The sequence below is a fragment of the Protopterus annectens genome, chromosome 13.part0, assembly GCF_019279795.1.
Source record: "Protopterus annectens isolate FY-2018-M chromosome 13.part0, PAN1.0, whole genome shotgun sequence".
Lineage (NCBI taxonomy): Eukaryota > Metazoa > Chordata > Ceratodontiformes > Protopteridae > Protopterus > Protopterus annectens.
In genome coordinates, this window is record NC_056747.1 from 844,366,753 (window position 1) to 844,387,533 (window position 20,781).

Below are 20,781 nucleotides of genomic sequence, written 5' to 3' on the forward strand. Positions count from 1 at the left end.
GTGTAGGTGCCTCACTGAAAACTGGAGACAGGCCCAGCCGAGGGCTCGGAGTCTGGCTTGGATCTAGGCTGCCTATCTTTATCTTTGCGTTTTTTATGCACGCCGGTAGTTGGTTGCTCCGACGGCATAGTGTAAGTAGTGACGTACAAAATCAAAGCGTCGCTTTACAGTTCGCTTATTAAACCTAGCACAAAACCGACAACCAGTGACGTTGTGGTCTGGGCCTAGGCAAGGTATACAAAAAGAATGAAAGTCCTCACGAGGTATTTGCTTCCCACAAGGAATGCAATTGTTAAGTTTTTCTGACATCGGACTTAGGCAAGAAAAGGTTCCCCAACGGGGTACTTAGCTTTGAAGACTTCGGACTGAAACTCTATTCGAAAATCTCAGGTGTCGGCCGACCGGCACTTGCGAACTGCTTCTGCTTCCGGCACCGCGCGGCAAGAAAGACTGAAGAAAATGGCGTTGGATGCCTCTCATATACCCCTGGCGCTCTGACGTCAAGAAAGAAGCGACAGCAACCGACGCCGGACCAAGACTTTGGAATTCGGGCCGACTGCAGGATAACCCAAGTGTGACGACTGCAGCAGGGTACACGATGAACATCCTCTGGATATACAGGCATCGATAAAAACATATATAGCCAGATGCTTAAATAAATTATTGATACACCATATTAACAAGCAAGCTAGGTGACCCAGGGGTCTTTTCTAAAGAAAAAGTCTAATGAATTCCCTAACCGTGATGTTAAAAGCCTAACACCACATTTCAGCTTCAAGAAAAGGAGCAGACTCAATGCGAATTTACATCACTACCATGAAAGAGAAAACTGGGTGCCTCAACCTCTATAGGAGGACATTATAAACATGCAAAACAAGTGACATATCAAATCTTTTCTTTATCCACAACTGTTTTACCCTTCTCCAACGCTAACCATCAAACTCTGCTTTAAATGCACTGAAGCCCATGGGGCAGACAGAATTAGTCTTCTGTCATTTCCAAGTCTTACTGGCATTAAAGTTTGATGTTCACAGGCTTTCAGAGTGACAGATTTTTCCATACTTGCTACTTTGTGGTTTCATGCACAAAACCAGTGCTGTGGATACCTGCACCTTTTACTGGACAGATAAACTGGAGATAGCCATCCTTCAGGCAAGCCATGAAGGTTGGTCTGTCTACACTTTGCGTGCATCTTCCTTCAGCAGGCCCAAAGATCACAGTGCTTTTCTGTATCTCAACTGCCTGAGGATCTGCCCCCCCCCCCCCAAAAGAAAAAAATGAGGTATCCTATCTTTCAGAACGTATACTAATTGTTCTCAAACTGAGGAAATACTCAGAGGCTCTTTTTTCGTGAACTGCATAATTTCGTAAAAGATCACGAGATGTCTGTCAGACAGCCTACACAACCTTCACCGGTATGTGGCAGTGTCAAGCGCATCCCCCTCAGATTACTGCTGCTCATCAAACATCTATTCACTGAACATGCATACAGGCTTTGTTCCCTCACACTTTTTCCGCATCAGCTCTTTCAGGGACTCTTTCTTGTATGCTAAAGAGCCAACACACCACTTCAATCCACCTGGAAAGCACCAATGTTTTAGCAGGCAAGTTCAACTTGGGTGTAAGCACACTACTTCAAACAAAAATGTGGGTCAAAACAGAACAATTACATTCCAGTAAAATGTCTTCCCCTCAGTCTGAAATAAGGCAAGAAACATTTGTTACAAGCTTTGCTGCAGTGGCCGCAAATGGACAGAAAACATTACAATAACATACTGAATAATAAAGAAGTTTAAAGACCAAATGAGTATCAAAGGAAAGATTTTTCTGAACTAAAAGGACTGCCCACAAAAGTCTACCAAAACTGTGGCACCTGCTTACTCAACCATCGTGACAACAAATAAACTGCCCACATATGTAGTTCTTAAATTTGCTAAACCAAAAAGATTAGTTGTGTAAGAACTTACCATAATGATAGATGTCCTTCACTTCTCTGTTGCAATATTCTTACATGAGGAAGTTGCTTGCCAAGGGGACAAGAAAGCCAGTATATCAAATTATTTTACTACCTTAGGGTGCAAGGCACATCTAACATGGGCCACTATCAGACGTAGGCCATAAGAGAAATGTGTGTGCACCTTCCTCAGAACTGAAGCCCTGGGCAGAGAGACAGTCTAAGGGAAAGAGGATCAATGCATTCAAGAATGCCAGGAAGTGGAGGAAGGAGGGTGGAACAAAAAACTGCAACAAAGAAGAGGACGACATGTTTCATTACGGTAAGTTCTTACACAACTAAATGATGTCCTTCTGTTCATCTGTTGTAGTATTCTTACATGAGGGAGAATACAAAAGCTCATGCAGGAAGGGAGGAGGAATTGACGGAGGAACTCGCCAGGAAGCCATGGAGAACCCAGCCCAGGATTTGGAAATTGAATCCAATGTTTCATGTTTAGTGAAGATGTGGACAGATGTCCAAGTATCTGCATCTAAGCATTGGAGTCTAGCTCTTTGAGGAATGCCCCTGAGGAAGAAAAGTACAGTTTTGTACCTACCATAAATGTAGATGTTCGAGCGTTCACCCTGCTGCAGTCATCACACTTTGGTTATCCTGTCCTCAGGCTGTCCCGCAGTCGGCCGGATTTCCAAAGTCATGGTCCGACGTCGGTTGCTGTCGCCTCATCCCTGACGTCAGTGCGCCAGGGGTACATATACTGCAACAGACGCCATTTTCTTCAGTTTTTCTTGCCCCAGATGTCAGGTGCCCCCAAAAAGGTGATCCAAATTAGTACAAAATGGTGAGAACACTGTACAAACACAAAATCCCTTCAGCTATAAGCAAATACATCAGTAAGGCATAAGCAGAGATTTAGCCAGTAGATGAGAGGGGTTGGAGGGAGGCTAACCTGGACTGCAGCAGGGTGAACACTCTAACATCTACATTTATGGTAGGTACAAAACTGTACTGTGTTCATCGTGTTACCCTGCTGCAGTCATGACACTTGGGTTGAGTCCCAAAGCTAAGGTAGGGTGGAGGTATCATAGAGGGTTAGTGGAGGCAATGAGGCCCTGCAGGACTGCAGTGGCGAAGCCCACCCTGGACTTAGAATAAAGAGGTAAGTTACGGTGTTTGGTGAAGGTGTGTACAGAACTCCAAGTTGCAGTTTCTAAAATTTCCTTGGTAGGAACCCCCCTGAGAAAGGCTGTAGAGGTAGCTGTTGCCTGGTAGAGTGGGATCTAATGGTAGGGGGAACTGGTTTCCCATGATGGGTATAACAGAATCGTATGCAATGGCCTATCCCATTTAGAAATGGTTTGTTTGGATATGACCCTCCCTTGACAAGCTGTAGCATAGGATACAAAGAGCTGGTCAGTTTTTCTGAAAGCTTTAGTTTTATCCAAGTAGTAACAAAGCTGCCTGTGAATGTCCAAGGAATGCAGGAGTCTCTCACCTTTGTTCTGTGGATTGGGGAAAAAAGTGGGTAGGTGGATGGTTTGATTTAAAGCTACACTGGAAACCACCTTAGGCATGAAGGAAGGATTAGTTCATAGAGAAACTCTGTCTTGATGAAAAATGAGGAAAGGTTCCACTGCCATAAGTGTCTGTAATTCTGAGACTCTCCTGGCAGAAGTTATTGCCAGGAACAGGGCAGTCTTCCAAGATAGGAACGGAAGGTCTGCAGAGAAAGCTGGTTCAAAGGGAGGTAGCGTTAGGTTTTCCAGAACAAAGTTGAGGTCCCATGTTTGAGTAGGAGCTCTTCTAGGTGGTCTAATGTTTTTTGCCCCTCTGAGGAACTGCCTTAGAAGAGGATTTGAAAATAAAGGTGGATTTGTGTCGTAATTTGTTTTTGAGCCTCTGCCCTTTGATTTTGTGGCAGGTTTGGCATTCCTCTTTTCATTGGTAAGGTGTGAAAGTGGAATCTGTATCCTCGTAAAATTATGTCTAGGACCCATTTGTCCTTTGTGACCATGTGTCAGTTTGTCTGCAAACAGTGCTAGTTTTCCCCCCAAGGGGGCTGACAAAAGAGCTTTGTTTGGCCAGCTGAGGTGCAAGTCATTGAGTATGCCTTCTGGTGGATTGAGACCCGTCTTCTCCTCCCTTCTGGGTTGTAGTGCCCCATTGGGGAGGTTTATACTGGGCTTGTGGTTGTCCTCTGCCCCTTGGTCGCCTTATTTACCCCTCTGAGGTCTGGCTGGAAAGGACCAATTTTTTGTTGGCCAGTTTCTGCTGAATCGAGGGAGTTGTACTTGCAGGAAATCTTTGACTGTCTGCATTGATTTTGCCTCGTCTTCCATTTTCTTTAAAACTTCTTCTGCTTCAACTCCAAAAAGAACATCCTGCTGTAAGGGAGCATCTAGTAGTTTTGCTTTAACATGATCAGGCAGACTTTGTTCCTTTAACCAGGCATGTCTACGTATAACTGATCCAGTGACAACTGCTCTGCAGGAGGCCTCTAAAGAATCAAACCCATATTGTAAGGTATGTTTGCCCACCTGCTCGGTGGCGTGCAACAAATCCTGTACTTCTTTCAATTCAGATTGTTGAGGGAGGGAGGTTATCTTTTGTTTTAACTGAGAAATCAGAAATTGCTGATACTTAAGCATATGAAATTGACAATTTAGTGCTCTCATAGCTAATGTGGCTGAGGTGTAAACCTTTTTCCTCCACCTGTCTAGTGCTCTAGAATCCCTTTCAGAAGGTACTGGGTTTTTTAGCCATGGAAGCCTTAGCCCCCTTGGGATCCTGGGAGATAGTCTCTGGGTCAGCTATTGGGCTTTTGTAAATAAATTTGTGGGAATCAGGAACTCTGTAGTATCTGTCAGGCTTGGCCGGAGCAGGAGGTAGAGAGTCTGGGTTGAAACTGGATTCTAAATGGACATCATCCACAATGTCCCAAACAGGAGGGATGGCTAGAGGCCTGTGTTGGGGGAGTAAGAGAAAGTCTGAGCCTTTTCTTGGAATCAGAGTAATCCTGACCTTCCCAGTGAAAATGTTCCCTCATAGTGTGTAAAGTTTCCCCAAAAGAGTAGTCCTCAGGAGGAGAAGCTGAGGGAATAGAATCCTCAGCATCAGAATCTTCATAAGGAGAGAAGGAATAATCTTGGTCCTCAGAGGAATCCAAAGAAATAGACAGTTGCTCAGAGGAAGCAGAATCTTCCTCTTGTCTAGGCCTTTTGTCAGGAGGAGGCTGAGAACCCCTGATATGAGAAATCAAATCTTCAGCCATTTTGAGCATCTGTTTATTAGGCATAGGGCCTTGAACAGGAGACTGAAGTGTAGTCTTTTTTGATTTAGAAGGAGTCTTCGACTTGGAAAACGTTTCGACTGTAAGAGTCGTCGGTCTGAATACACCTTCAGAAACAGATGGCGTTTCTGAAGCACCGACGTCCTTGGAAGGTAAATCGTCGGAAGGGCCTGAAGTAAAAGGCTGCATCGCCTAGTACATTCCGTCAAAATATCAGTAGCGGTCTCGGGTTGCAGAACTGCAGTAGTCAGGGGCTGCGTCAGAGCCTCACTGATAACCGGAGACTGGATCAACCGAGGCCTTGGAATCGGGCTTAGGCCTGGGCTGTCGGTCCTTGTCCCTGTGCTTTTTGTGCACGTCGGTAGCTCTGACGGCATGTTAGTTAAATTTTCTACCAAAAAAGTGTCATGCGAAATCAAATCGTCTTTTAATAGTACGCTTATTAAACATAGCACAAAAACGACAAGAAGTGACGTCGTGATCAGGGCCTAGGCAAGGTATACAATAAGAATGAAAATCCTTATGAGGTATTTGCTTCCCACAAGAAATACAATTGTTAACTTTTTCTGACATCGGTCTGAGGCAAGAAAAGTTTCCCCAACGGGGTACTTAGCTTTATAGAAGACTTCGGTCTGAAATTCGAATTCGACAATCTCAGGAGTTGGCCGACCGGCACTTGCGAACTGATTCTGCTTCTGGCACCGCGCGGCAAGAAAGACTGGAGAAAATGGCATCTGTTGCAGTATATGTACCCCTGGCGCACTGACGTCAGGGATGAGGCGACAGCAACAGACGTCGGACCAAGACTTTAGAAATCCGGCCGACTACGGGACCGCCTGACGACAGGATAACCCAAGTGTGATGACTGCAGCAGGGTAACACAATGAACATCTGCCTTTGTAAAGTGAGCTTTGACTGAGCTTGGAAGAGTTTTACCATGGTGGGTATAGATTTGGATACCCAGTTGGAGATGGTCTGTTTAGACGCAGGCAATCCCCAAGCCCTGGAGTGAAAAAACGCAAACAGTTGGTCTGATTTCTAAAGGATTTGGTCTTGTGTAGGTAAAACCTGAGCTGTCTTGCGTACATCAAGAGTGTGTAGGATCCTCTCACCACTGTTCTGGGAGATGGAAAAAAGACAGGCAGATGAACAGCCTAGTCTAAGGACAATTCATTAACTACCTTTGGCATAAAAGAGTTGTTGGTATGAAGGGAAACCATATCCTTGTGGAAGGAAAGGATGAGAGGCCATAAGGGTTTGTCATTCTGATACCCGCCTAGTGGAGGTAAGAGCCACCAGGAGGACAGTTTTCCCAAGTACAGCGTTTGAGGAAGCTAGAAGAGGCTGGCTTTAAAGGTGCCAGAGTCAATTTCTGTAGCACAAAGTTCAGGTCCTAGGGTGGAGCAACAGGTCTCCTAGGAGGTCTAATGTGAAGGATGCCTTTAAAGAATTGTGCGCCTTCAAATCTAGGGGCTAAGGGAGGTGAGAGGGGCAGCTGACAGATGTGCTTTTATAGGTTCATACTAGGCTATCTGCCCTAGGGCATTTATAAGCCTAGCCAGAATGTGTTTGGCTTTCGCCACCCATTTTAAATTTATTTTGCTATGCCCTTTTTCGAGGTTAGTATACTGTGCCTCTGTCTAACAGTGACACAGAAGTGATACCTGGGGTAAACCTACAATCTCCCATCCACTCAAGATTCCTCTTGGAGAGTCAATGAGAGACTCTGCCTAACCTGGACTGGGATTTTATTCCAGAGTGAAGGGAGCCTCTGGGTTATGAATCTGTCCCTCCAGCATGTCCTATTTATTTCAGTGCTGAGGTTCAAGTCTCTCGAGCGCATAGCTCGATAGGATTTGGATTTTCTGAGGTTCAGCATGTCCATTAATTCCGGGTTGGACATGGCTTTATACGTCAGGCACAGATCGCCTCTGAACAGGCGGTATGCCACTGAGTAGAGCTGGAGTTTCTTTAACCGGGCAGCATATGGCATCTGTTTGAGCCCTTTGATCCTCTTGGTGAGGTACTTTTGGGATATTTCCAGTTGCTGCAGGTGTCTGGTAAGGTACATCCTAAAAGGGGCATTGTACTCAATTATGGGCCTGATGAGGGATGAGTAAAGAGGCACGATGACCTCCCCTGATCTACATGTGAATTCCCTTCATGATTAGGTGGGCTATATAAAATGTTTTTCTAACCACTTTGGCCACGTGGTTGTCAAATGAGAGAATGCTATCAACTTGGGTCCCCAGGTCCCTAATTACTTCTTCTGTACTTAATGGATTACCACCTATGTGGTAATTTGTGGGCACTTTGTTTTTGCCAAAGGGGATGATGATACACTTTTTGGCATTTAGCTTGAGGCCATGGCTCTGGCACCAGTTGTCTGTTTCTATGAGGCCTTTTTTGAGGATGCTTGTGTCGGCTGGAGAGTCGATTATGGCGCCCAGTTTGCAGTCATCTGCAAACTTGGTCAGCCACAGTCCTTCCATGTTGGCCTGTACCTCCGAGAAATATATACCGAACAAGAGAGGTCCCAGGACTGAGCCTTGTGGGACACCACTTGTAACTGGTTTGTAGTATGACATGGCTCCAGCAATTTTAACCATGTGGGTTCTGTCCTTGAGCCAGTTTGCAATCCATCTAGTGACATAGGGGTTTATATTTAAGCTGGTGAGCTCATCTATAATGCCCGAGTGGGGTATTGTATCGAAGGCTTTTACGAGGTCCAGGTAGGCTGTGTGGACCACCTTCCCCTCGTCAATGGCCTTGGTGACTGTTTCAAAGAAATCAACCAGGTTTAAGAGGCAGGATCTGCCCTTAAAGCCGAACTGGGTAGGATCCAGTGTCTCTAGGTCCCCAATATCTTTATGAGGTCCATGATGATCCTTTCCATAGCTTTGCAGACCAAGCTAGTCAGGCTTATGGGGCGACAGTTTCCAGGATCCGTTGAGGCACCACCTTTATGGAGGGGGACCACTGTTGCTGTACGCCACTCTTTGGGCACATATCCTGTAGTAAGGCTGAGATTGAACAGTAGTTTTATGTTTGGGTTTAGCTCTTCTTGGAGTTAATGTAGGACGCAGCCCGAGACACCGTCTGGTCCCATTGATGCTGTGTTTTTTGCTTTGGAGAGGGCGGCTCTTACCTGAGCATCTAAGATGTCAGGGGAGCAGCACTCTGCTGGGATAGATATTTGCCCTTTTGGTGGGGAAGGGGGGGGGGGAGAGTTTGTGCTGAACCTGTCAGCTAGGGTGTTGGCAATGTCTGTGGGTTCGGTGTATTTTTTGTCATTTTGGACTAATTCTCAGCATATCTGGGAATTACCACCCAGGTTCCTAACATAACTAAAGAAAGCCTTGCGATTATCCTTAGTGTCCTGTGCAATATTTCTCTCGAAGCTGGCCTTAGACAATTTTATGAGTGCCCGTAGTTTTTTGCTAATACTGATCAGTGATGCCTTCCCTTTTTGGGATTTTGCTCTATCATTTAGTAGCTTCCTCCTTCTATTGTATAGTTTGTTTATGGCTGGGGTCCACCAGACAGGATGTCTGCCTTTGGAGGATTGGGTCTCGGTTTTATTTGGGATCGCATGATCCATGCATTCCTGAAGGTGCTCATAGAATGCGTTAAAGGATTCTGCGGTCTGGGCCGTATTTTCCACAGGCCCGGAGGCTTTGAAGGATTCCACCTCGGTTTTGAGGAGTGTGAAATTTGCTTTAGAGAAGTTTTTCACTGTGGTTTTCTGGGCAGGGGGTGGGGTCGGGATATGAATATCCAGTGAGATTAGTTTATGGTCTGATCTTACCAGTGAGGGATACACTTCTGGTCTGGAGCATACAGTTCCCATGCTGGTGATGATCAGGTCCAGTATGTTTTCCCCTCTTGTGGGAGTGGTAACAAGTTGTTCCATAGCATTTGAGTTTATAAATTCTAGGAACCTTTGGGCTAGGGTGTTGGAGCTAGAGTAATGCTCCCAGTCTATGTTTGGGTAGTTGAAGTCGCCCAATATAATGGTGTTTGGAGAGACCTTCATATTTTCCAGTGTTCTCAGGAAGGCCGAGTGGGGTTCCTGGGTTTGGGAGGGTGGTCTGTAGCAGGCTATAAACTGGAAGGCAGTTTTACCCACTGTTAGTTGCACATGGATAGTCTCAGATGCTTTGTGCTTTGCCACCAACCTGGAGGTGTGGGTATCTGATGATTATCGATACTCCCCCTCCTTTTGTGGTTCGGTCCAAGTTTTGGGTCCGAAAATCATGGTATGAGGTATAACCTGGTAGTGCTGGGGTGCTCTCGGGAGCCCTGAACCAGGTTTCTGTTACTGCACAGATATCGATGTTCTCCATGCTAAGGAGAGTTTAGAGTGCGTGCATCTTGAGGTTTAGACTTCTGGCGATGAGTAGCATTACTCTTAGCTTCTTATCCCTTGCGATACCTATGGAGGTGGGTTTGTCTTTTGAGCCTTGCCTAAAAAAGGCACTATGGGGGTAGCAAGAGCCTTTTCCAATATCCGAAAGCCCAGGGATGACAGGTGCAAGCCGTCCCTAGCGAAGCATCGTGGCTTGTCGAGCATATCATCCCAAACTGACAGGCATTGGATCCCCTTTGAATGACACCAGTACTTAAGCCAGTTGTTGAAATTGATCATCTTGTCTTCATATTGTGGCATAATTCTTGGTGAGGGTAAGATGCTACTCAAGGTCAGGGTCATACCGGCCTGGGCTACATGCTCAGAGAGCTCCTCTATGTCTCTTTTCATGTAGTCCAGGGAGGTATGTCTCAGGTCATTCACACCAGCATGGAGACAATGACTGAGTCATATTTGTACTTGCCTTGGAGTGACCCGAGTGCTTGTGTTATGTGGCAGATCCTAGCGCCCAACAGGCTGCTCACCGTGACCCTCTCCTTGTTCAGCCTGGTGAGCGGGACGTCAGTGTGCCTGACGATAGAGTCACCTATTACAAGTGTATCAGGTGTGTTGTTTAGTCTTAAGGGCTGTGACTGTTCGGCACACTGGCTTTGTGAGATGTGTTGCACGTGTTTTGTTTTGGGGTAGCGGTCGCTTGGGTGTCTGCTTTAGAGGTCTCTGCTGCTTAGGCAGATCTTTATTTAGAGCCTCCGAGTATGTTTTTGTGTGATTATGTGTTTGGTTTGCTGTCGTGGTAGGTGTATGTGAGACTGGAATTGTAGTGAGTGTGGTTTCCTTCTCTTCCTGACTGGTTATGCCAGTACTGAGTTGAGAGAGCTTAGCCTCCCAGTTTGGCTATATGGTTGCATCTCTCACATGTGTTGGAATTTGTTGGGAGGAGAACAGGGTTGTCTGTGTACATGAGGAAGTTGTAACATTGCCTCAAGATTCCCAGATTCACCAGCTGGGCCAGAGAGGAGATTGACAACTGACCTTTGGACATGCTAGAATAATATTGGGAATATCTTTATAATTGAAAACAAGGGCCAGTGGGGAGTGAGGGTGTAGTGCTTTTAATTTTTAGTGCTGACTTATATAATTGCTTTAGTGAGCAAGTGCCAGGTAAATTAAGTGCAATGTGTTACAGGTAACTTAAATGCAAAAACAACAAACAGTAAGGCTGAATAACACACCGGATACTCTTGTAATAGGTGACTCTATTGTCAGACACACTGACGTCCCGCTCACCAGGCTGAATAAAGAGAAGGTCACTGTGAGCTGCCTGTCGGGTGCTAGGATCTGCCACATAACGCAAGCACTCAGGTCGCTCCAAAGCAAATACAAATATGACTCTGTCATTGTACATGCTGGTGTGAATGACCTGAGACGTACCTCCCTGGACTACATGAAAAGAGACAGAGGAGCTCTCTGATCATGTAGCCCAGGCTGGTATGACCCCGACCTTGAGCAGCATCTTACCCTCACCTAGAATGATGCCACAGTACAAAGACAAAATGATCGATTTTTAACAACTGGCTAAAATTTTGGTGCCATTCAAAGGGGATCCAGTGTCTGTCAGCCTGGGATGACATGCTCGACAAGCCACGTTGCTTCGCTAGGGACGGCTTGCACCTGTCACCACTGGGCTTTTGGATATTGGCAAAGACTCTTGCCACCCCCATAGTGCCTTTTTTAGGCAAGGCTCAAAAGTGAAACCCACCCCCATAGACAGCACAAGGAACAATAAACCAAGGGTAATGCACTCGAAGCTCTCCTCAGTATGGAGAACAGATATCTGTGCAGTGACAGAAACCTGGTTCAAGGCTCCAGAGAGCACCCCAGCACTACCAGGCTATACCTCATATCATGCTTTTCGGCCCCAAAACCCGGACCAAACCACAAAAGGAGAGGGAGTTTCCATATTTATCAAGGATATCCACACCTCCAGGTTAGTGGCATTGCACGAAGTATCGGAGACCATCCATGTGCAACTAACAGTGGGCAAGACTGCTTTTCAGTTTATAGCATCCTACAGACCACCCTCTCAAAGTCAGGAATCCCACTCGGCTTTCCTGAAAACATTGGAGAACATGAAGATCTCTCCGAACACCATTATATTGGGTGACTTCAACTAGCCAAACATTGACTGGGAGCACTACTCAAGCCCCAGCACCTTAGCCCAAAGGTTCCTGGAAATTATAAACTCAAATGCTACGGAACAACTAGTCACCACTCCCACAAGAGGGGACAACATACTATCATTACCAACATGGGGACTCTCCACACCAGAAGTATATCCTTCATTGGTAAGATCAGACCATAAATTAATTTCACTGGATGTCCACATCCCGGCCCACCCCCAGCCCAGAAAACCACAGTGAAAAACTTCTCAAAAGCGAACTTCTCACTTCTCAAAACCGAAGTGGAATCCTTCAAGGCCCCAGGGCCAGTGTAAACTACAGCCCAAACTGCATGATCCTATATAAACGCATTCTACGGACATCTCCAGGAATGCATGGATCATGCTATCCCAAACAAAACCAAGGCCCAATCATCCAAAGGCAGGTGTCCAGTCTGGTGGACCCGTGCCATAAATAAACTGTACAACAGAAGGAGGAAGCTACTAGATGATAGAGCAAAATCCCTAATAGGGAAGGCATCTCTGATCAGTGCTAGCAAAAAATTACAATCCCTCATAAAATCCTCCAAGGCCAGCTTCGAGAGAAAAATTGCACAGGACACCAAAGACAATCATAAGGCTTTTTTCTGTTATGTTAGGAACCTGGGATGCAACTCCCAGACTTGTTCTGAGTTGATTCTAAACGACAAAAAATACACTGAACCCACAGACGTCGCCAATATCCTGGCAGACAGGTTCAGTGCAAACTTCTCTCCCCCCTCCCCCCCAAAAGAGCAAGTATCTATCCTGGCAGAGGGCTGCCTCCCAAACATCTCTTATGCTCAGGTGAAGGCTGCCCTCTCCAAAGCAAAAAACACTGCTTCCATGGGACCAGATGGCGTCCCAGGTTGTGTCCTACATGAACTCCAAGAGGAACTAATCCCTCAAATAAAACAGCTATACAATCTCAGCCTCACTACAGGATATGTGCCCACAGAATGGTGTACAGCAACAGTGGTCCCACTCCACAAAGGTGGAGCCTCTACGGACCCTGGAAACTATTGCCCCATAAGCCTGACTAGCTTAGTCTGCAAGGCTATGGAGAGGATCATCATGGAGCTCATAAACAAAGACATTGGGGACCTACAGACACTACATCCTACCCAATTCGGCTTTGTCAAGGGCAGATCCTGCCTTTTGAACCTGGTTGACTTCTTCGAAACAGTCACCAAAGCCATAGATGAAGGAAAGGTAGTCCACACTGCCTATCTGGACCTTGCAAAGGCATTTGACACAATACCCCACTCGGGCATCATAGATAAGCTATCCAGCTTAAATATAAACCCTTATATGTCACAAGATGGGTCGCAAACTGGCTCAAAGACAGAACCCACAGAGTGAGAGTTGCTGGAGCCATGTCAGACTCGAAACCGGTCACAAGTGGCGTCCCACAGGGTTCTGTCCTGGGACCACTCTTGTTCGGTATATACTTTTCCGAGGTACAGGCAAACGTGGGAGGACTATGGCTCACCAAGTTCTCAGACGACTGCAAACTGGGCACCATAATAGACTCTCCAGCTGACACAAACATCCTTCAAAAAGGTCTCACAGAGACAGATAACTGGTGCCAGCGCCATGGTTTAAAGCTAAATGCCAAAAAATGTATAGTCATACCCTTTGACAAAAACAATGTGCCCACAAATTACCACATAGGCGGAAACCCATTAAATACAGAGAAAGTTATTAGGGACCTGGGGACCCAAGTTGATAGCAATCTCTCCTTTGAAAACCACATTGCCAAAGTAGTTAGAAAGACCTTCTACATAGCCTACCTCATCACGAAGGGTTTCACATCTAGATCAAGAGAGGTAATCGTGCCCCTTTATTCATCCCTCATCAGACCCATCATAGAATACAATGCCCCTTTTGGGATGTACCTTACCAGACACCTGCAGCAATTAGAAAGACCCCAGAAGTATCTCACCAAGAGGATCAAGGGTCTCAAACAGATGCCATATGCTGCTCTGTTAAAAAACTCCAGCTCTACTCAGTTGCATACCGCCTACTTCGAGGCGATCTATGCCTGACATACAAAGCTATGTCAAATCCAGAATTAATGGACATGCTCCACCTCAGTAAATCTAAATCCCTTAGAGCTACACGCTCGAGGGACTTGAACCTCAGCACAGAAATAAATAGAACTTGCTGGAGGGACAGGTTCATAACCCAGAGGCTCCTTTCGCTCTGGAATAAAATTCCAGTTCATGTGAGGCAGAGCACCTCACTGAATCTCTTCAAGAAGAATCTCGATTGGTGGATGGGGGATTGTAGGTTTGTCCCAGGGATTACTCCCATGTCACTATTAGACAGAGGCACAGTAAACTAAACCTTAAAAAGGGCACAGTATACACAAATCAAGGGGTGGCGTAAGCCATACAGAATCGGGCTAGGCTTATAATTGCCCCAGGGCAGATAGTCTAGTATGAACCTATGAACTTTCTTTCAAGTGAAACAAGGAAATAAGTATAGTAAGCAATGCAGATATCACTAGTGATCCACAGAAGCGCTGAGAAGCCATGTATTATGGAGGACAGGTTAAGCCTGCATTGAGCAATTCACACAGATAAGACAGAACTATAGGGGGGGGTCTGTTGTAAGCAGATCCTGGTTTCTGGTGAGACAGCAAAATGAAAATCTCTTCCATTTGGAGAGGTAAGATTTTCTGGTATTACGTTTCCTGGCCTCCTGCAGAACTTACAGCACGTCCTCAGAATAAAGGTGTCTGAAAGGAATTCGGGTTCCGTCACTTACAGGGTCAGTTGGAGGATCTCCAACTGTGGGTGGATGAGTAAGCCCTTGTTCTGTGCGAGTAGGTCCACGCAGAGGTAAATTGTGGTGACTGTCCCTGGCTAGATAAAGGAAAAGGGGGAACCAGTGCTGTCTTGGCCAATAGGGAGTCACCAGCAAGATTCTTGGCTGGTCCTGTGAAATTTTCAGCAGGACGTTTGGAATGAGTGGAAGAAGGGGGAATGCATAAAGTAATTTCCCCTTCCAAGAGACTGATAGGGCGTCCACTTTCTATGCCTGATGACGAGGTTCTGTAGCACAGAACTTTGGAAGTTGTTTGTTCACGGGAGAGGCAAACAAATCTATTTGTGGAGTAGCCCACTGGTGGACAATGTCCAGGAACACATCCCTGTTAAGCATCCATTCATGGGCCTGTATTCTGGATCTGCTTAGAGTGTCTGCCACAGTATTCTAAATGGAAGGGATTTAAAAATCACCTGAAGAGAGATTTGCAGTTGACAGGCTAGATCCCAGGCCTGAAGGCTAGTCTGCAAAGAAGATAGGATCCGTCCCATTTGTTGATATACCACAGGACAGTCACTGTATGAATGTGAAGTCTTCCTGGTTTCAGAAGGGATCGAAAAGAATGAAGGGCAAGAATTAATGCCTTAATTTCCCCTTGCATTAATGTGGTCTCTTCTGAGAGGATGACCACTGGCCTTAGACTGTGTGAAGGTCCATGGCTGTTCTCCTTTCTGGATCCAATGCATCTGTATACAGCAACAGAGTTGGGGACAGTGGGTGAATGGGGAGACCTGGATTTATGGATGGACTGGAGCACCTTCTTGAGGCAGGGTAGAAGTGGTATTTGAAATTCTAGAGGGTGGGCATGCTGAGACTACACTGACTTCAGAAGTCATTGGAATTTCCTCATATATAGCCTCGCTAGAGGAAGCATAGGGATGGTAGAGGCCATCAACTCCAAGATTCGCAGAAACTGTCTTGCGGACACCAGACTGAGGGGGAGAATTTCTGAGAAAAAAGGGCAGAAATCTTCTGGGCCTTGGTAGGTGGAATAGACACCACCATATCATTGGTTTGAAACCTCCACCCCAAAAAGATACTGTCTCAGGATGGGAAAGGGGAAGAGGTTTTAAAATTTATAGTAAATCTCAGGCTTTGTAAGTGGTACTGCTGACTGGAGGTCTCTGGTTAGTTCCTCCTGTGTTTTGGCTTGAATGAGAAGGTTGTCTAATTAGGGGAAGATATGGATGCTGTGGAGTCTGCAAAAGGTGACCACAGGTGCCAGGCATTTTGTGAAGAGTTTTAGTGCAGTGGAAAGTACAGTTTTGTACCTACCATAAATGTAGATGTTCGAGGATCCACATTGCTGCAGTCCTTACTATTGGGTAGTCCGCTGTCCAGTCGGCCCGAATACCAGAGTATATGGCTGACGTCAGTCAGGGCGCATTAGACTGACGTCAGTACGTCAGGGTACTAATGCGCATGACCGACGTCATATCCTCAGTCTTTTCTTGCCCCAGATGTCAGAAGACCCTAAAAAGACAAGGCTCAAAATACCTGCACCAAAATTATGTACAAGAATATCAACATATAACCTCACCTACACAACCACCCCTAAACACAGAGGGGAAGGAGGGAGGGTAAATTGGACTGCAGCAATGTGGATCCTCGAACATCTACATTTATGGTAGGTACAAAACTGTACTATGTTCTTCGTTCCACATTGCTGCAGTCCTTACTATTGGGTAGAATCCCAAAGCAGAGGTAAGGGAGGCTGGCAAATCATAAAGAAGTAGGAGCTGACAACATGCCTTGCAAAACAGCTGTGGCAAAACCAGCCCTAGACTTAGAGTAGATAGGAAGGTGATAATGCTTAGAGAAAGTATGCACTGAACTCCAAGTAGCTGCCTCCAAAATATCCTTAGTTGCCACCCCTTAGAAATGCTGTTGAAGTGGCAGTAGCCCTAGTGGAATGAGGCCTAATCCCAGCTGGAATCTCCTTGCCATGATGGGAATAACAAAATGCAATGCAAAACCCAATCCACCTAGAAATAGTTTGTTTTGACACAGGCTTGCCCTGCGAACTCAAAGCAAAAGAAACAAACAACTGCTGAGACTGTCTAAAATCCTTAGTCCTGCTTAAATAATAACGCAATTGCCTGTGTACATCTAAAGTGTGCAAAATCTTTTCCCCTTTATTTTGGGGTCTGCATAAAAAGTAGGCAAATGAATAGTTTGGTTTAAAGCCACACTAGAAACCACCTTAGGCATAAAGGAAGGATTAGTACGTAATGATACCCTATCCTTATGGAAAATCAAAAAGGGCTCTACTGCCATAAGGGCCTGCAACTCAGACACCCTTCTTGCAGAAGTAATAGCCAATAGAAAAGCAGTCTTCCATGACAAGTATTTCAATTCAGCAGTAGCCGCAGGCTCAAAAGGTTGTAGAGTAAGTTTTTCCAACACAAAATTGAGATCCCAAGCAGGAGTAGGAGCTCTACGTGGGGGTCTTATATTCTTTGCCCTCTAAGAAACTGCTTGAACAAAGGATGCGAAAACAATGGTGGGTCACAATCATAGTGAGCTGAAATTGCTGCAGCATGAATCTTAATGGAAGAGAAGGACAAACCTTTGTCCAATAACTCAGTAAGATATTGAAGAGCCACACTCAAATTAGGCTCTGAAACCTCCAAATTCTTTGCTGTACTCCAAAATAAAAATCTCTTCCATTTTTCTGCGTACACTTTCCTTGTACTAGGTCTTCTAGCTTCCATAATCACATTTAAAACTTGTTGAGGAAGTTGAGACCTGCTGTGTTTCAACACAGAATATGCCAGGCTGTTAGATGAAGAGAGTGAAGCTTGACATTTAGCAGATGACCGTCCTTTTGAGATAACAGATGAGGAATCAAAGGTAAAGGCCATGGAGGCTTCTTTACCAGACTCCTTAGTAGTGGGTACCAGTGTTGCCGAGGCCAATCTGGAGCTATCAAAATCATCCTTGGCTTGTCTGACTTTTAATAGCACCTTTGGAAGAAGAGGCAGAGGTGGAAAGGCATACACATGAAGATTTTTCCAACTGAAAGACAGAGCATCCACTTTCCAAGCTGTGCGATGAAACCCCTTTGTGCAAAACTTTGGCAGCTGGTGGTTTAGTGGAGAAGCGAACAGATCTATGTCTGGAGTTCCCCATGACACTGTCAATTTCTGAAATACATGAAGATCCAGTTTCCACTCGTGGGGATCCATGATTTGTCTGCTTAACACGTCTGCTAAGGAGTTCTGTGCTCCTGGCAGAAACCTTGCCTGAAGAGTTAGTTGCAAGCTTAGCGCAGTCTCCCATAAAATCATTGCTTGCCTGCATAGAGGATAAGAATGTGTTCCCCCTTGCTTGTTGATGTACCACATGACAGTTGTGTTGTCTGTTAGAATCAACACCTGCCCTGGAAGAAGTAACTCCTTGAAAGCCATTAATGCAAACTGGACTGCTAACATCTCCTTCATGTTGATATGTAGATGCTGTAGTCTGGCAGGCCACTTGTCTTGTATCCACTTTCCATTTAGATGAGCTCCCCAAGCAATGTCCGAGGCATCTGTCGTTAAAATCTGACTGGCCTCTGGCCGGGTCACAGAGAGTCCCTTGTTTAGGTGACATTCCTGAGCCCACCACAGAAATTCTTTTTGAAGGCAAGGTATTATTTGAATGACAGTGTCCAAATCCTGGCAGTGCTGTGTCCATACATTTTTGAGATACCATTGTAGCTTCCTCATATGCAGTTTGGCATTGGGAAGCACCAGAATACAAGATGCCATGAACCCTAATGCTTGAAGGACTGTCCTTGCAGTCAGCACGGACTGATGAGATAGTTGATGGAAGTAAAGTGATAGACTCTTTTGTTTGTCCGGGGTTAAAAGGCCATCTGGGCTGCTGTATTCAGTCTCACACCCAGAAAGCACATGTCTTGAGAGGGTACTAGACTGGACTTTATTTCGTTCACAGAATACCCTAGGCATCTTAGCACTGCTATAACATATTCCAGATGCTGTAGAAGGTCTTCCTTTTCTTGAGCCAGAATCAGGCAGTCGCCCAAGTAAGGATAGATTTGAATTCCTTGTAGCCTGAAGTAAGCTATCACTGGAGCCAGAACCTTTGTGAATACTCTGGGCGCAGTAGATAAGCCAAAGGGCAATGCAGAGAACTGATAATGAGAATTTCCAGCTCGAAACCGCAGATACTTCCTGCAACTTAGCCTTATAGGCACATGAAGGTAAGCTTCCTTGAGATCTAAAGTTACCATCCAGTGATCTTTGCCCAGCAGAGGTAAAAGCTGTTGTAACGTCAACATCTTGAACTTGGGAATGTCCAGATAAGTGTTGAGGAGAGATAAATCCAAAATTGGTCTCCACGTGTTCCCCTTCTTTGGTACTAGGAACAGGCGAGAATAAAATCCTTGGCCCCTTTCTGATACAGGGACTGGCTGAATGGCCCCCATCTGGAGTAACTGAGAAATTTGCTTGTGAGCCTCTTTTCTTTGTGGAGGAGGAACGTCTGGCATGCCTTTGAAAGGGGGCATAGTATGGAAATAAAACCTGTAACCGTGGTGAATGATATCCAACACCCATCTGTCTTGAGTAATTAAATCCCAATTTTCTTTGAAAAGAGACAGTCTTCCTCCCAAAGGAGCTGCCAGACGAGAATCTACTGGCAGCTGAAAAGGCAGGTCATTGGGTCTGTTTACGAAAGGACTGACCCCTGCCCTCACCAGAAGTCTGAGCAGGTGAACTCCCTGTTCTAGGCCTAAAAGAACCTTGAGCTCTGCCCCTACCACGTCTAGACCTACCCCTAGACTGGGAATCATAAGCAGGAAATGTCCACCCCTTAGCAGGCCAATTTCTACTAAACTTGGTGGCTGCACCTGCAAAAATCTTTAACAGTTTGCATAGACTTAGCTTTGTCCTCCATTTTCTTTAAAACTGCTTCCACAGGCGAACCAAACAACACATCAGACTGTAAAGGAGCATCCAAAATCCTTGTCTTAACATGCTCAGCTAAATTCTGATCCCTCAACCAGGCATGCCTGCGAAGAATAGAACTAGTGGCAGCCACCCTCGAGGAGGCCTGTACAGCATCAAAACCACATTGCAAAGAATGCTTACCCACTTGTTCAGACACATGAACCAAATCCAGCAACTCTTTACACAATACCTTCCGCCAAAGCATCCACCTTAGATTTCAATTGTGAAAGGAGATAATTTTGATATTTTAGCATGTGAAACTGACAATTCAACGCTCTCATGGCTAGAGTGGAAGAAGTATACACTTTCTTTCCCCACCTATCCAAAGCCCTTGCCTCCTTATCAGTGGGAACAGGATTTTTAACCACAGAGGCCTTAACACCTTTAGGCCCCTGAGAAACAGTTTCTGGGTCCGCCCTAGGACTCTTAAACAAATACTTATGAGCTTCGGGCACCCTATAGTACCCATCAGGTTTAACAGGAGCAGGAGGCAAAGAGTCAGGGTTCAGGGAAGCCTCTGCAAAAACATCTTCCACCACATTCAACACAGGAGGTATAGCTAAGGGCCTATGCTGGGGTAAAACAAGAATTCCCTAAGCCTTTTCCTGGAATCAGAGTAATCCTGGCCTTCCCATTTAAAGTGCTCCCTCATGGAATGCAGAGTCTCTGAAAATGAGAAATCCTCAGGAGGAGAAGCTGTAGGAGTGGAATCATCCACATCAGAATCAGAATAAGGAGGATACTCCTGCAAATCTTCCGCAGAAGACTCAGAGGCCTCTGAACCCTGTTCAAAACTATCAAACTCGGTTCCACCCTAGGCCTCTTATCAGGAGGGGCATAGAACCTCTAATCATAGTAATCAAATCTTCTGCCATTTTAAGCATATGTTTCTTAGGTACAGAACCGAAATGCTAGGAGAAGCCCCACTGAAGCTGAACTTGGCCTACCTCTCAAAGAAGTTTTGGCAACAGAAGGAGAGGCTCTAACTACCTTGGGAAGAGAGGGAAGAACAGTTACCTGAGAAGCCCCTCAGCCTGGCCTACCTCCTGAGAAGGCACATCCTGTAACAGTAAAGTTTCTGCCTGAGACTCCATAGAAACTCCTGGCAAAACCTCTGGCTCCACTGAGCCTTCTAAAGAACCGACGTCCGGGACTGCCGGTTCATCAACCCTAGGCTTCACTGTT

The 20,781-nt window shown here is 45.7% G+C and overlaps 1 protein-coding gene across 1 annotated transcript in view; it reads right to left on the reverse strand.

The window, feature by feature from the left end:
* The window catches only part of GGNBP2 (gametogenetin binding protein 2), a 677,078-nt gene that overhangs the window by 418,631 nt on the left and 237,666 nt on the right, over nucleotides 1-20,781 (reverse strand). Inside the window, exon 10 of the mRNA XM_044054566.1 lies at nucleotides 1,180-1,196. Within this exon, the coding sequence (XP_043910501.1) occupies nucleotides 1,180-1,196 (17 nt within the window). The remainder of the gene's footprint in view (nucleotides 1-1,179; nucleotides 1,197-20,781) is intronic.